Source organism: Sceloporus occidentalis, unplaced genomic scaffold (assembly GCF_023333645.1).
Source record: "Sceloporus occidentalis isolate IW3139 unplaced genomic scaffold, rSceOcc1.0.p SCAF_82, whole genome shotgun sequence".
In the NCBI taxonomy this organism is placed as follows: Eukaryota; Metazoa; Chordata; class Lepidosauria; order Squamata; family Phrynosomatidae; genus Sceloporus; species Sceloporus occidentalis.
The window spans coordinates 2,845,447-2,862,262 of NW_028317062.1; the positions used below are offsets into that span (position 1 = coordinate 2,845,447).

General features: G+C 39.3%; 1 protein-coding gene across 1 annotated transcript in view; it reads right to left on the bottom strand.

The window, feature by feature from the left end:
* Positions 1 to 8,689, bottom strand: part of LOC149285263 (ATP-dependent 6-phosphofructokinase, muscle type) — a 29,855-nt gene extending 21,166 nt beyond the window's left edge. The window contains exons 1-5 of the mRNA XM_089495546.1: positions 8,632 to 8,689; positions 6,668 to 6,741; positions 6,501 to 6,578; positions 2,095 to 2,284; positions 1,097 to 1,262 (exon numbers count right to left, since the gene is read on the bottom strand). Of these exons, the coding sequence (XP_089351672.1) occupies positions 1,097 to 1,262; positions 2,095 to 2,284; positions 6,501 to 6,578; positions 6,668 to 6,739 (506 nt within the window). The 5' untranslated portion in view covers positions 6,740 to 6,741; positions 8,632 to 8,689. The remainder of the gene's footprint in view (positions 1 to 1,096; positions 1,263 to 2,094; positions 2,285 to 6,500; positions 6,579 to 6,667; positions 6,742 to 8,631) is intronic.
* Between the last annotated feature and the right edge of the window lie 8,127 nt (positions 8,690 to 16,816).

Below are 16,816 nucleotides of genomic sequence, written 5' to 3' on the forward strand. Positions count from 1 at the left end.
ATTAGTAATTGTATTTTATTTTTAATTTTTTTTCTAATCACACTGTGATTAGAAAGCTGAGCTCCATTGACTTGCATGGTTGAATGCAGTACCTGTGTTCAACCTGCAAGTGGAGCCAGAGTTCTCTAGAGGGTCAGGAGACCGTCTAGCGAACTTTTTCATCTTTATTATTTTTTTTCCCGGGCCGCCACCATCTTGCTGATGGCGAAGATCACCGGCAGCTGCGCTCTCCGGAGCGGTCACAGTCCATCCCCAGGTAAGTGTTTGGTGTCGCTGGATGCCTCCTGATCGAGGCATTCCAGCGACACCATTTAAGTTTAAAACGGGCGTCCGCCGCCATACAAAGTATGGCGGATGTTGACGCCCCGGCGAGGGGCCAGAGATGGCCCCTTTGTGCCGATAATGGCGTTGCTGAATGCCTCGAGGTCGAGGCATTACAGCAACGCCGTTTCGGTGCAGAAAGCGAAAATAGATCGCTTTCTGCACCCGTTTAATGACGTGCCGGTCCTGGCACGTCATTTGTCGTTATCGACTTGAATTTCCGTGACGTGCCCGGACCGGCAATTGTCATCAAGGAGTTAAAGTGCCATTGCACCAGAATCATTGTTTATCTCTTTAACAACAAAGTTATTCCTCTACTGCAGATATAAACCAGTTCCAATTTATTCTGAGAATGCAACAATAAACAATTTACTCTGTTAAACTAGCTGTCACAACTACTTAGCTGAATCAGGGACACCCTAACTAGTGCAATGACACAGGGTTCTTCCAACCACTGATCAACTTAGTCCATATATGTAGAACTTTTTGGTTAATGGTTCTTAAAATAGACTCTGCACTCAGTGACATAATTAACTACTATATTTCTATATATATCTTAAAATGAACTACTGTCTCAAAAATATTAAAATATACTTCTATATTTTCATATACTTGTATGTTGTCTAATGACCAGGATGCCCCCCCAAAAAAAGGACGATAGCCTTGTTAATATTTTCCTGGGGCTGCATAGCACATTTTTGTTTGTGTCCCAGAATAAATAGGACCAACTGAAAACCCTCTTATAGACAAAATAAGATTACATTTATAACCATACCTTTGAGCGGTAGTTGTAATTGCATCTACTATCTCCATGATTCTGTGGAGAGCAGAATCTGTACCAATAGTCATATCTGTTCCACAGAAGTCATTATCAATGGATCCCACCAAGCCAACAATATTTAGGAAACTAGACTTCTTTGCTTCATCGGCAGTGATCTTTCCTACAGAAATACACCATCAATTTCATTAAATATATGTATTATTTTGTTTAAGTAGCCATTTAAACATGTTTGGTCAGCCTTCTTATTTGCAGTTGCAAAATCAAGTGGTTATTTAGGTGTTGTCTAGGTGATTATAGACTCCTAGAGCTGGTATTTAAAATGTCCTCATTTGAGTACAAGTAGGACACTCAACGTCTTTTGGGTCTATTCCAAGTCTACACTGTGCCAACGTTGATGTTAACTCTTGGCAGACTTGTGAATGCCAACAGAAGAAACTCTCAATTTTCTCAGCAACTATTTTCCATGAGTTGTCCTGCATTCAGTCCTCAAAGACCAAACTAAGGAGCACAAGACTATTGTAAGTGAGAAGACCTCATGGTGACAGATAACCATGCGACAAGTTACGTTATCTATTTCAAGCAGATCCTAACTGTTGTTAGAGACAGGGAATGTGAGAAAAGAACAATAAGAGAAACAAAAAACATTGAAGCAAGACAGCTTAAAAGTACTTTTCCACCTATACTAAACAAAATTAAGAACCTGTTTTCTATGGTGCCCTTTTTTCAAGTTTCTATGGTAACAACCTATCAGTGGCTATTTGTGCCGCATGACAATTAAGTGTTCCCAGCAAAAAAACGAATGTGGAAACATTTTTTGCTTGATGAAAGAATTATTTCTGGACAGGGATTGGGCATTAAACAGAACTCGAAATGGGGTATCTAATGGTGCATTTATTTATAGAATAAAGTAGGAGAGTATGTGGAGTTGCACTTAACACTAAAGAGTAAATGAGCTTACCAACCCCAAGGAAGCAATATATCAAGATGCTTACCTGCTTTAACTAAGTCAGTAAGCAGGCCGCTCCATTCTGCACGGAATGTATCAGCTCCGGTCAAGCTGCCGTCTCCACCAATAACGCATAAGTTGGTAATGCCTTTCTTTACCAGATTGCACGCTGCTTTAAGTCTACCCTCTCTTCCTCGGAAATCTTGACATCGGGCACTTCCTATTACTGTGCCGCCCTATAGAAAGATAAGCGCATTCAACATATATTAAGAGCTTCAAAACTCTCTTTTTAGATAAAAAAGTTTTTAGAAGTGGCCCAAAATAAAAAAAAATGTGTGTATATAAATATATAGCAGGCTTTATTGAACACTCATCTACATCCCACAGAAATCTTGTAGTTCTACCACCACTGCTGCAAGGGATTCTGGGTTGGCAAACAAGGTTAACAATGATCACCTTTTTGTTTCTATATCCGGTTAAATAAAGCCCGGGACAGAGGAGCAATAGCCAGATCACCACTCATGGACAACTGTTTCATCCTCAATGGGACTCATCAGCATGAGGTTGGGATACTGGTCTTAAGGATTGGAGCTGCACCCAGGGTTAATACAAATCAAATTAGGTATGGTGGTGAAAAAGTGTGATGGGAAAATAGCAGGCATTATTAAACACTCATATATAAGTATATACTGTATAGCACACCTTTTTGTATTATGGCAAATTAGGGATTAAAAGATTATGCCTGGGCACTTAGTAGACATGAAATTCACAACATCTAAAACGATTGTCTGACATTACATGATATAAAAAAAATTATTTACCTGTTCTTTTAATGGCTGAGTTTAACAAATATTTTTAGCTTTTTAGATTTCAATGTATTTCAAAAACACAAACTCTAAGTAGCATTTTTTGTGGTGTTTTCTTAATGCCCTGCATGTACGATAACCTTTGATCGAGTACATTCTAAAGAAGAACTGGCCCGTTCCTTAGAGTTTGCTGCAGATGTGATAAAGCCCCATCACATTTCTAGAAATTCTTATATACAACATGCAGGGGGAGAGGCTTTGTGAGGGGAGGACGTAGGCGTATATGGGGTGGGGCTGTCTGGAGAAAGACGAGAGTGACCCAGAGACTCTTGTTAGCAGGGCTGCACTCTGAGACTCCAGGTCAAACCTGGAGCGTTTCCAATGCTGGACAACATGGTGCAATGAATGACAGGCAAGCATAGGTCATCATACATGGTTGCAATGAAGACAACAAACCTTACAAAAAGCTTTTGTTCTACTTAAATATAAGCGGAACTAGAATTTAATATTTCATGCAAACTGATCATTCACTTACTATAAATATAAATCAATGATAAGGGATATCTTTACCTGGGTTAATAGCCATGAAATGCAATAACCGTCTGTCTACACCTGTGACCTTGCGGATACCAGTAAAGCACAGTAAAGGGGATCCTTTAGCATGTTTCTTCTTGAATAGATATTGAGGTGAGTGAAGATGTCAGTGAAATGCATACTCTTCATGCCGGTTATATAGATGGCATGCAAGGTGATGCAGTCTGTAGTAACATCCAGATCTGCACAATGTCAACATGTCTTTCTTACTTTATATATGTATAATCCTTTAAAGGGGTTGCTATACCTACTACTGCAACAATTCTATAATTAAGCCTAAAAATACTTATTATAGCAAAAGTTTAAAGAGTTCCAATTTTCTCAGGTCATCCTTAATTCCAATTTGTGGTCATGTGACACACGGTTTTGCTTACCGCTTCATTTAATGTTTTGGGGGAACATTTTGGATTTTACAGATCAAACTGATTAAATAATGACATCGTTATATTTACTTACTGGAATAACTAAAAAGCGGGCACAACAATATTTCCTCTTATTAACTCAAAAAGCGATACAATTTGTTTTCTATTTTAAAAGATGTGATTAGGACTTGTTGCCATGGCAACAGAAACCAGACACTAACGGCTAAAACAATGTGACCTTCATACGTTTCTAAAACGGTTTCTCCCTGATGTGAAGAAACTAAGGACTGTCTCTTAACATGTGCCGCCAATGTTTATATACCACAGACGTAAAGATCTGATCCTCGCTCCTATAGATTTTAGCTTTCCATTAAAAAAAACGGCACTTAGTAGTATATCTTATGCATCACTTAAATGATTTAGAAATGTTGCTTGAGGTCCAGTCTGTCTAGTAGACTGAACACTAAATAGAGTCTTATGATTACCTATTTCTAACAGCAACACACACACACACACAAATGCAAAGGTCATGGGTATCATTTCTATTTATGTGTGGCATTTGAAATTTGACTCTAGGTAGAACTTTGACCTCGTTTGGAACCAAAGTGATGGGTTATTTTTGCCTTTGACATTGAGAATACCTCCCTGGGTATAGAATATCCCCAGACTAAAGTATCCTTTGCCTTCAAATGATAACCTCAAAAGATAATGTCAAGATGTCATGAAGAGTCTAAGGAATATTAAAAGATTTCTGAGTAAGCTTCGCACAATCCCTGGCAGTATGACTGAAACGGAGACATATGGTAAAAAAGTAATTATCTTTTATAATATTTTCTTAATAAATTAAGGCCAATGGATCACATTTAATTACTCATCATGGCCAGTATGAATTTAAGGTAACAAAAATAAAGTAAAAATAAAAAAATGCAATCGTATTCCAGCTGATGGTAAGTTTAGGATAGAATTTTAAGATTTTGTCACCTTTTTTTGGAAAAGATGACACTTGTCATATAATAATAGAATACAGCATGGAGTAGTCGATACTTTGATTCTCGGAATCACCCCGATTTATTCCAACCCTTGGAACCCTTTTATTTTATAGGATCCCTGTCGATATAAAAAAGAACCAAAAAAACCTGACAAGCACAAGCTTTAGATTCCAGAACAATACTTTGGCAGGCTACTATTAAGCTTTAAATATACTGAAAATACAAAAATTATGAGGGTTGCAACCATTAAACCAAAAAGTTTTTGTCAAGTTTAGTATTTTCCGTTGATGTTTTGAATGGAAACGCTATAGAATAGTTTGATGAGCTGGTGTTCGCTCGATGTGACTGCCTATCTCAGCTATTCTGGTCCTTCATATGGATGCAGGAGAGCTTTACTAGCTGAGCTGGGAGTCTGGCTTGGCCTACCTATCATTAGCACTCCCCTAAGGGCAATAATTTCACAAAAGGATCTTAGTTAAAAAGTACTGATTTGACAAGTAGATAACGGAAAAATATGTCATATGGTTCTACATGCAACCTAACTCCTTGACTTTTTGAAAGAGTAGTTGGATGGGCTATTTCTACCAAGACTAAAATCTGCAATCTGTGATAAAAATTGTACATTTGATTCCGTAAAGATAAGATATAAGGATGAAAGAGTTAGCATTTTTGTATTTCCCACAAAAGTACAATTAAGACCATAAGGAACACTTGAGCCCAGTGTAAGTGTAAAATGCATACTAGAGTTCAGTACGCATACTTACGATAAACAGAAAATTTAATCATTTCTCTTTAAAGAGGCAGTCTAGTTACATATTATATTTATAAAGTAAGATTTCTGCCTACTTAAGAATGCAATGTTCTTAAGACGAAAGTCTTACTTTCTACCTCAAATAACTACAATACAAAAAATAATGTATGACTAGTCTGTCCCTTTAGGAAGGCACAGTTCCAGTGTTTGTTTTAATTTATTTACATTTAGCACCATTCCCTGATGGAGAAGATAATTGTAGGTTATTGGGAACCAGACTCACAAGCCTTTTCCCTAATCCTACGTTGTACAGTTCTGTAAACTAAAGAGACCCCTATAATGGTGGTTATATGGATATCAAAAAGCCACCTGTCTGCGTATCAGTTGGAGGATACATTTTAAATCCCTGTTTTCTGAGTCTGGATGATTATTTCCCTCTTGATGCTTATTCCCCAAAGTGAGAGTTTGCAAGAGAGAAGCAGTTGCAGCTCCTTCACTTCACTATGCATTATGAAGGGCCAACCTTGTCAAGCTTCTCTTACAAGAAAGGGTGAGCTAGCCCTGTATAATGTACAGTTCAGTGGGTGAGTTGACTTTCAAGACTCCCTCTAAATCACACTTACAAATATACACATTTATGCTCTCACACACACTCCCTCTAACATACATACGTACTCTCTTACCCCCTTACCTGGCCCGCAGCTTACTTTCTGGCTGCTTGCACTCTGTGTAAGTAGCCTCGCTTTTACCGCAGGGTCACATAGCATTGTGTTACGTGACCCCCGCTGTGTTACTGCCTCCACGAGTAGCCCAGTCCAGGACCCTTTATAAAGATTTTTGGACTGACCCGGGGGGACAATTGCCCCCGATGATGCACAATGAAGACAGATATTAGAAGTTGTTGATTTGTGTTGCCGACAGTGCCCATTTAAGAAACCAGCCGGCCTTACCAACTGCAGCATCATCGAAACGCTTTCCCAAGTAGCTTCTCGTATGTTATCACCTCCATCGACTAGACCTTGGTAGCCCTATAAAAGAAAAAGGAATCTGTGTAAGTAATGCAAACTTTAGAATAATATTTAAAATGGGAATGATTACACAGATTACTGATACAGACCTCATGTACAAAGTAAACCTTGGCTCCTGTATAAATTCCAACTCTCACAACTGCGCGGACAGCTGCATTCATTCCTGCCAAGGAAATGCCATGTTTACAGAATCAGGAACAGGCACTGACTGAAGCCACATTAAACACTTATCATTATAACTCCTTTTCCCGCAGTTAAATTGATTCTATTAAATATTACTTAGCTATATAACACATAGAGCCATTTGAATATTATAATATTGGTTGGATTATTTTGGCTTGCTTGAAAAAAAATATATATATTTTTTTTAGAACAATTTTAATCTATCTGTGCAGCACGTGACTATGAACTTTGCCTTTAATTAGTCCTGCTAATTCTGTCTGCCTCCTTCATTACCACCTGTTGCCAAAAGTGTTGGGTTTAATAGGGGAGTTGGTTGTTATCAAGTTCTCTTGCCAAAAGAACTCATTTATCTTAATGAAAAGAACAACAATTTGGGGCCAGTCTACAATTCTTCATAAAAAGGGCCGGTCCAACCTGGACTGGGACATTTACGGAGGCAGTAACACAACATGATGTTAAGTGACCCAGCTGTAAAAGCGAAGCTGCTCATGCAGTGTGCTTGCAGCCAGAAAGATGCGGGCGAGGTAAGGGGGTGAGGCAGTATGTATGTAAGTTAGAGTGAGAGCGTGTGTTAGCATGAATGTGCAAGAGCATGAATGTGAATGTATAGGTGTGTGAGAGGGAGTGTGTGTTAGCATGAATGTGTATATACAAGCGCGTGTGTTAACATAAGTGTGTATGTGTAACTTACAAGGAGTCTTGAAAGCCTCCTCATCCATATAATATCTATATATTATCCAGGGCCATCTCACCTTATTACACATGGATGTATACAATAATGAGATCAACATCAATTGAAACCATATAAGTCTTCTGACTAATGTATGGAATGCTATCCAGTGCATGAATAGAATAACAACCAGTACAGGGCAGGGCTATACACTACTGATATTATTTTACTACACTACTACTATGTACTAATGTACTATTTACAAGTAGATTCAAAGGCCCTATTCTCTTTATGCGCCGGTATGTTTTAACATGTGTTTATCTTATTGTCAATTTGTATAGTTTCAATGTTAATGTTAATTTTTGCTGTCCCCCTATTGTAATAACTCTAAATCGTGTAGTTCTAAGGCACTCAAAAATAGACAGAAAGTGAGTATCTTACTTTGCAACATACAGATCACTAATGTGTTAGTTTCATTTTGGGAATGATTAGTTACACGGGGAGGCTTTATCACTGCGGCGTCATGCCATATCATACTAGTCTCACAATAGCAGTCACAACAAATAAAAGCAAAAGCCTTGAAACCCCCCTGCCCAATAATCTGTAAAAGATCTGCTTTAGGGAGTCAAAGTGTAATAGAAAGAAAAAGTAAAAACTCCCGTTCTACGATACGGTGAAACAGTATAACAGTAATCATAGGCTATAACTATATAAGTCAGCACTAAAATTACCCAATGTAGAAGTTTTCCTGTACTATTCAGTTCCAAAATGCCACGGGCTCACACGTTTATTGTTATGCCAAAAATCCACAATGCATTTCTATATTCTCTTTTGTAAGGTAAATGGTTACATTCATATTATTTCCAGTCGAAACATAACACTTGCAAAATAAGAAGAAAGGGGGTTATTAATTGCAAGAAGTCCTCTTCTCCTTCTGTACCAGTATGCTTTTACACGTGTTAATCTTAATGTCAGATTTTATATTGTCAGTGAATGTTGTGAATAATAGATCACTGGCCCAGCTCATTGCATCGTATCTTATCCATCTCCAAGTACCAAACACGAAGATGATTTGTACTCGTTTTACAAACAAGCCGGAGTCGCTGGTTAATGTGCTTGCAGTGGTTACTTGAACTTTACGTAAAATCTTTTAATGCAATGTGAACATCAAAGAGTTAATGTACACCATTTAGATATTACCTTGAGCATCTCCTCCGGATGTAAGCACAGCGATGGCTCTGCCAACCCCAAGGGATTGGGCGTCCTGCTGCTTAGTTGCTGTCCCCGGCATTTTATTGTCTGTAAAACAACACAAAAGCTGGCATGAAATCCCAGACTGGCTGTCTGTCTCTTCCCGGTAACTTGTAGACTGACACAGACAGAGGAGTACGAGTGTGTTTTGTAGGGCGGTCACACTATCTCCTACAATCACACTGCATGACCAGCCGAAATGTCACTGCGAGTTCCTCTTTTATGCAACGTCAGCCACACTCAATCCTCCAGATCCAGTGCAGCTATGCATTATGTCAACCACAGCCAGTGCCCACTCTTTGAATACATTTATTAAAGAAGACCCGTTCTAGCATATAGGAGAACAAATGGTTAACAGTTTAACTATTTTAAATAAAATGCCAAATATAATGGATTTTATATACATATTTTTTAAACAGTTCTAATTTTTGCATAGTATAATATTTTCAGACAGAAACATAGTCGCCATCTGTATGTTTTCTAGATCTGTTATCATAGCCCAACCTACTAGACAAACAGCCTGACTCCTTATCATGCTGCAGTAGGGTAAACAATAGAATGGCTCAGTGTTAATAACCCAGCAGGACACCCTGACTATAGAAAGCCTATAAAGGGACAGACTTTATTAACTTTATTGCTGTAAAGAATCATCTCTGTGTGGTGTTTGAGCAGGGGAAAGTCACTAATGACAAGAATGGCACAAAATGAGACAAAGCTTTGTCAGTGCTAGCCACCATGACTGTATGCAGCATTAGGGCCTATTCACTAAAAGGAGGGTTGGCAGCAGAGTTTGCAGAAGAGTTGTGGACCCAGCTACCTCAATTCTCCAATCATAAATTAAGGGCCAACACTTGTATGCATCTCCCGGGAGAAGAAAAACCCCACTGATTTACCTATACCTCATCCAGGGTCAGCCAAGCGCTTTGTAAAACAGAAGCTTATTGGGGTGGACTTAATATATAGTTAGGTCTCCTCCAAAATCTCCTGACAACCTTTATTTTAGTAAATAGAACCTGTTTTTTAGCCAAGGAGAAACATATTTTTTCCAGGGGACATCCCCTGTAACCAAGAATGGCTAGGCATGTGAAACGAAAGATTTATGCTTAAACCTGTTGTTCCAGGTATTTTGCTGAATTTAGCGATATAAAAACGATATGCAGTATTAGAACCATCATTCCTTATACTGCCCAAAACCTTCCCTGAAATGATTCTTTAATCATGCAAAGTTTGTCTCATTCTTCATTTTTGCTGGGGACATTTATCATGTGGCAGGCAGTGAAACTGAAATGGTTTCAGTTGTTTTGGTTGTTAATGTGTTAAAACTTCAGATGAAAGAATAAAATGACAGATATGCCTACCTACCAATGGCAGGTATAGAAAGTTTATTGGAGCGAAATCAAAGTCCACCTTAATGGCAAACTGCACTACTATATACGGCGCTGTATTTCTTTTTCTGACTACCTGTACCTTTTCTATATTTCTAATAAGTTTGTTACTTGCTTTATGCAGGTATTGAGGAAGAGAAAAAAATGGGGAAACAAAATTTGTTAAACACTGTCTTTCTAATTGATTTATCTATATCAAATCAATACTTGGTGTGACCACCCTTTGCATTCAAAAGGCATCAATTCTTCTAGGTACACTTGCAAAAAGTCAGGGATTTTGTGCTAGTGATCATCAAAATTAATATGTTGGCTGAAACACAATCGTCGGATGTGGTATAGACGCGCGCCAATATGAAAAAAATTAAGGAGAGCAGAAAAGCAGCTATGATCACCAGAGAGAGTTGTTCCCATTACACTCAGGAGAAATGCAGGAATGGAGTACTAATAACGAAAGCGCTTAAAAGGAAAAGAAGGTGATACTGCTATAGTACAATACAATACAACGGAGGTAGGTGCAATATAAGGGCAATCTAATCTAATAACAAATATACAAGATATATGTATAATGTATAAAAACAAATACACCAAAGTGGTGGAGCCCTAGTGAGGCACAGGAACCCCAATGCGTTTCACAATCAGGCTTCCTCAGAGGGTCTCAGCTCGCAGAGTACAGGCTACTGTTGGTGTGTGAAGGGTAGTAATGGGAGAGAGAACATAAGTTCCAATAAGAAAAAACTTTTTGCACAAAGTATGTTCTGAATTTTGTAATAAGGGACGGGCTTCCTGTATAGGACTGAGCGTGTCTGGATGCCAAGGCAAATGTGCCAAACATGGGGAGAGGAGTGTAGACAGCTGTATTAAAGAGAGCTTCTTCAGTGAAAACACAATCATTAACTTAAACAGCTGTGTAGGAGGAAGAAAAATGGGTGAAGGACAACCAAACTCGCTAACAAGGGGAACTTGCTGAAGACAGGTTAATGTCAAAAGTCATATACCTTGGCAAAACTGAGCACAGCAACAAGACAAGACTGGTAGTTATACTGCTTCAGCAAGGTCTCTCCCAGGCAGATGGTTTCCCAATTCTGTCCAAACTCTTTTGCAGAAGCACAAAGAGTCGGGCAATGTTGAGGACCGTAGACACATTGGTGGGCCAAGGAAACTTAGTGAAGCAGATAAAACACAAATCATGCTTGCTTCTCCTCACAATCGGAAGTTGTCCAGCTGTGCCATCAGCTCAGCATTATGACCCAGGTACTTCTAACCTGTAGAAGTCTGGCCAGATGTGGTCTTCACAGAAAACTCACGACCAAAAAGCCACACCTCGGACACGGAAACAAAGCCAAGCTGCTCAACTATGAAAACAAAAAAATCAAGGGTGCAGAAAATTCATTGCAGGTGCTCTGGACTAAAACCTCCAAATTTGGCTGAAGCAGAATGCAGTTTGTTCACTGAAGGTTTACAATAATGGGTGTTTGCAGGCAACACTGAAGCATGGTGGAGGTTCCTTGCAAGTTTTGGGGTGAATTTCTACAAATGGAATTTTGGTCAGAATAATGGTCTGCTCGATGCCGAGAAGTACAGGCAGATTCTTATCCATCATGCAATACCAACTGGAAGGCATATGATTGGCCCCAAATTTATTCTGCAGCATGACAACCCCAAGCATACAGCCAAAGCCATTAAGTGTGAAGAAGAACAAGGAGTTCTGGAAGTGACAGTATGGCCACCACAAAGACCTGAACACAACATTATCAAGTCTGTCTGGTATTACATTTTTCCCTTTTGTACCCTTATATATAAAAAGAAACTGAGAAAACTTTGAGTAGGCTTACCAGAAGTCTGGGTGATCTGCTTCTGCTCTGGTGTGCTCTCTGAAAAACAGATACACACGGGACATGAGATTTATTTGTGTTCTTACAGTGTCTTCTTGCACACGGTGAGTTTACCATCCGCAATGGAAAGAGGTATCAAGCCATCATCATAAGTTAACAGGTAAGGTACTTATATATATATAATACATATGGACATATAGACAGTCAGTATGCATTTTACTAACGGCTGCGTGTCTTTTCAAACTTCAGATACAATACAAAGACTGTAATGGAAAGTTAGCTTAACACATATCAAGCTCGTTACTGCTTACTGGTTGTTACTGGATAAAAAATCACTCAGTATGCTGATCAGGCAAATGTGAACCAGCAGAGATTCACAGAGCGTTTTATTCACTCAGTCAGGGTTTGCAAGAGAGCTGCAGTTTCATCTCCACTGCGCATTAGGAGCTTATTTTTGGCCCTGTACACGGCACATGTAAATCACAGATTCCTTGATTGAACTATGCATGGAGCAGGGCCAGCTTACCTTTTTCTTGCATTTTTTCTTTTCTTTTTTTTTAAACAATAATACTTAATCACATTTGCCATATTTTTTTTTCATGTTCCAGATCAGAAAGAATATGCTGGGCAGGCAACAGGCAAGTTAGAAAATTAAACTTCAAAGATGAGTCCTTGCAATTTTGTTGGAGATGGGTAGACCAAAACCCGGGAAACTCAGGAGACCAAAACTTCTTAAAACTGTAAATTCAAGTTCTAAAAGCAATTTCCCAACATCAATGTAGATTTGCAGAAAAGTTTTATTTTTGACTTTTATTCTTGACCTCTTAAAAAACATCCCATTCACCAAATGAACACTAAATGTATGAGAAAATTATTACATACTACTACTTATTACTGAATGGCTGCATTGCTGCTACCATACACAAGAACCAAACCTAAAAGCTGCTTTTATCCTCAATCATCCCCTATTCTTGTATGACACTTATATCCTTTGGGCTGAACTAATAGCTAGGTCTGGTCCCTGTGAATTCGGAAATATATATTATAGCTGTTGTTCGGGGGTGGACAAGCTCATCGCCGTTATAGAAAAGCTCGTTATATAATAATCAGTGAGCTTTGTGTTGTGTAAAACCAAATGTCACAGCCTTTGACAGATATACAGTATTTGATAGGAACCCTGTCCGCTCACTTAAAACTGTACACAAGAGGGCGCTGTGGTTAGCTGCACATGAAGGGGAACGAAGGGGATCTCATTATCTGGTAGTCATGGCTCATACATTTAATGCACGCTGCTTTTCATTCTATACAAACATATAGACCGGCAAAGAATGTGTACAAATCTTTAATTTCAACATGTGCTACTTAATTCTTACAGAATGAGTTATACGTTTTCATATATGTACTCCATTCCAGTTGTAAGCTGCAAACCCAGTAGAATATATGTGTTGCATTTCATAATGCGGATGTAAATTGTGTGACTAGATGGGAATTGGATAACAATAGAGGTGTTTATTCACTAAAGGGAGAGTTGGCAGGAGAGTTGTGCTTTCAACTCACCTACTTCACTATTCATTATGAATGGCCATCACTATCAATAAGATATGAGCTAGCACTGTATAACTCAATGGGTAAAGAGACTATGAAGAAACCTCAAAGCCAAGGTGGACCTGCAGAATAAGCTCCCTTTATAATGAATAGGCAAATATGAGCATTGAAGCCACAACTCTCCTGCCAGCTCTCCCTTTAGTGAATAGACCTTGGCCCAAGTACACACACCTACCTAATTTAAAATTTTCAAGACAAATGTACTTAAAACCGCTTTCTGAAAATAAAAAAAATATTAAAAATGAGATTTCACAGAAAATGCCGAAACTGGGAGAAATGTTGGTCCTTTTCGAAGCGAGATGGGTAACAAAGACTTACAAGATTATCATGCTTTATAACAACATATTCTACGTAAGCAATTAAGGAACGATGAAAAGGTGACAAAATACGAAAGAACAGATGATATTGGAAAATACTAACCAAAAGCACCCTTTCTTTTCTTGTAGAGCTGAAAAACAGAGAAGACGAGAAATATCCCGAAAGACACCGACACAGAAACGAGAAGCTTGATTAGAATGTTAGCGCCAGCAGAACACATAGCCTGTAGCTACGGTCATGGCTTCTTCATATTTATAGCTAGAGCCCATGAAGCAGGAGGCAGCTGCTAACAAAGCCCGTCCTACTGGTGAAATCAGAGCATTACGTGATGTGCTATTACACATGGTTTAAATGCCCGGACAGCTGAAATAAACTCCGCTTTGCTCCGAGAGGCCATCAAAGTGATACAGCAATTTCCATCTTCTCCATGATACTGGATTTATTTTTCTTCTCCGAGACTATTTGTTAAAGGCATTTTGTCCAAGGCTTTTCCTACAGAAACGTTATCTTAAATTAAAAGTCTTTATACAGTGTTAAAAGTTTTTAGAAAAGGTATAATAATATTCATCATGGAAACCATTGGGGGTATATTGTATAAAGGTGTCATAATGACATATACATCACAAAAAGCTTCATATCGGAATCATCAAATAATGCCAGTTTTTGAAAATTTGGAAACCTTTATACACAACCCTGAGTAAGTAGAATATCTATGGCTCATTCTGAAAATCGCAAATCCTCTTTCCTTTTTTTCATTAAACCATCTTCCATATTTAGTAAGTTTTGGGATATTATCTCATGCAGCCACCAACAGGGTGGACTTCTTTAAGGTGGACCAAGAGGGGTTGGTTTCAAAAAGGACCCTTCTAAATTGGAATGACGCCATGAGGGGCAGGAAAAATGAACGGCTGGACAAATGTATACAGCTGGCAGATTCATTTTTGATAAGCCAGTAGTGTATATAGACATAGAGATCCATATAATAACTTCAGAAACCGGGTGCGTGTAGAATTATAGGAGCCATCGCTATCTGTCTTCCAGTAGTTTCCAACCATGAACAAAATATTAACCGGCTTAGCCATCGATCAACTGCTGTATTAATTGATTTTTATTTTATTTTAAATAATGACACTATAGATGTTGCAGATAACGGTAATGGAGCGTATAATACATATGTTTAATATTACATATTGTGAAAATCAGTTGGTTACCAATGTGAGACATCAAACACTATGTTTGATTAATTTCATGAACTCATCTACTGTGGCAGGGGAGGGCTGGCAGCCTAAGGCCTGGAGGGCAAGTCAAGTCAAGTGGCCCATTGCGCCACCCTATCAGCCCACCATCCATGCCCATCTTTTCCTGATTTTCTAACGCATATTGATTATAAAAATACAAATATGATTAAAATGTGGTTTAACATAAGTATATTTAATAGCAACATAGGATGGTGAAAAAAAGCAAAACCTAATGTCCCCCTGATGCTCAGCCAGGTAAATGTCCCCCATGATACTGGCTGAGGATTATGGGAAGTATAGTAGCAGCAGGGAAATTGTAAAAGATATTATGAGTACCCTACCAGGATCATACCTTAAAGTGGGCTGATTGGGGGCAGAGCTGACACTGAAGAGCTGAATGGGGACAGCAGTGACATGGGGGGGCTGAATGTGGACAGAGGTGACATGGGGGGGCTGAAACGGGACAGAGGTGATACTGGGAGGGCCTGATATTTAAAAAGCATTATGTTGTTTGTCCCCCACGGACACACTTGCATACAACGAACACACAAAAAAAATTGGTTTACTAACCTTCTACTTTGGGGGGTTTCATCTAGGCCTCCGTCCTCTGGTAGCAGCAGACTGTTTTCTACATAAACAGGATGTCAGTGACACGACATCCGGTGCTCCAGCAGTCTCAGTGCGAGGGGGCGGAGCTTCCACCCCTCACGCTGCGGCCATCAGACTGCTGGAAAACGAATCTAAATGGCCGATGCGTGCGGATGCCGCAGTCCGGAGCTACTTTAATATTTGCCATATTAAATTTTAAAAAAAGTATTATAGTAGCGCCGGCCGAATCAGTGCGCATCGTCCATTTAGATTAGATTTCCAGCAGTCTGATGGCCGCATAGTGATGGGAGCAGCGTGAGGGGTGAAAGCTCCGCCCCCTCGCACTCAGCCTTCACCCCCCCACGCCGCTAGGTGCTGATGCCGCAGGCCGGCGCTACTTTAATACTTTTTTTTATAAATGTAATATGGCAAAAAAAAGTATTAAAGTAGTGCCGGCCGGCGGCATCAGCACCCAGCGGCCGTGTAGATTAGATTTCGGGCGGCCTGGGGGGCAATTGCCCCCCGGCCCAGCCTGCCCCTGTACTGTGGTAAGAAATAAGAATGAATACACCACCATAAGTCAGCTCCAGCGCTGGCTCAGCGAATGCTGAAGAGAAGGATCTATTCGGACTCCAGAGTCCGTTCCTGCGCCTGATCAGCTACTTCAAGCTGCTTCTAGGATAGATTTTTTATTTAATGGTTTGTTTTGAAGAATGTATACTAAAGTACTCAAGAGTACTTAAAAATGTATTCTTCTTTAGCAAAGGTGTCATGGACCTATTCCTTTTAATCAGCAACGGAACATGCATTTACATATTGGACATTTCAAGTCAGTGCTTGCCCAAAGATTCATTTACACAACACTTCTAGTCTTCGGTCTCTGAATCATCAGTCACATACATCTAAATTGAGTATTGCATCCATACTGACACATTGTCACCGTCCATAATGGTGCTGGAGAGCGGAGGTTAATACAGAAGGCTGGCGAGAAGATCATCGATTTCACAGGACGAGTACAAGATACGTATTTACCGTCTATCGATTGCTAACATAACAGGAGTCACTGCGGATAGAAACACATGAAGTACTACCGGACCTGTATCTTCATGCAAATAGCAATACACCAGACAGGTAAAGAGTGATTTTAAGGATTTAAGAACATTTTAGA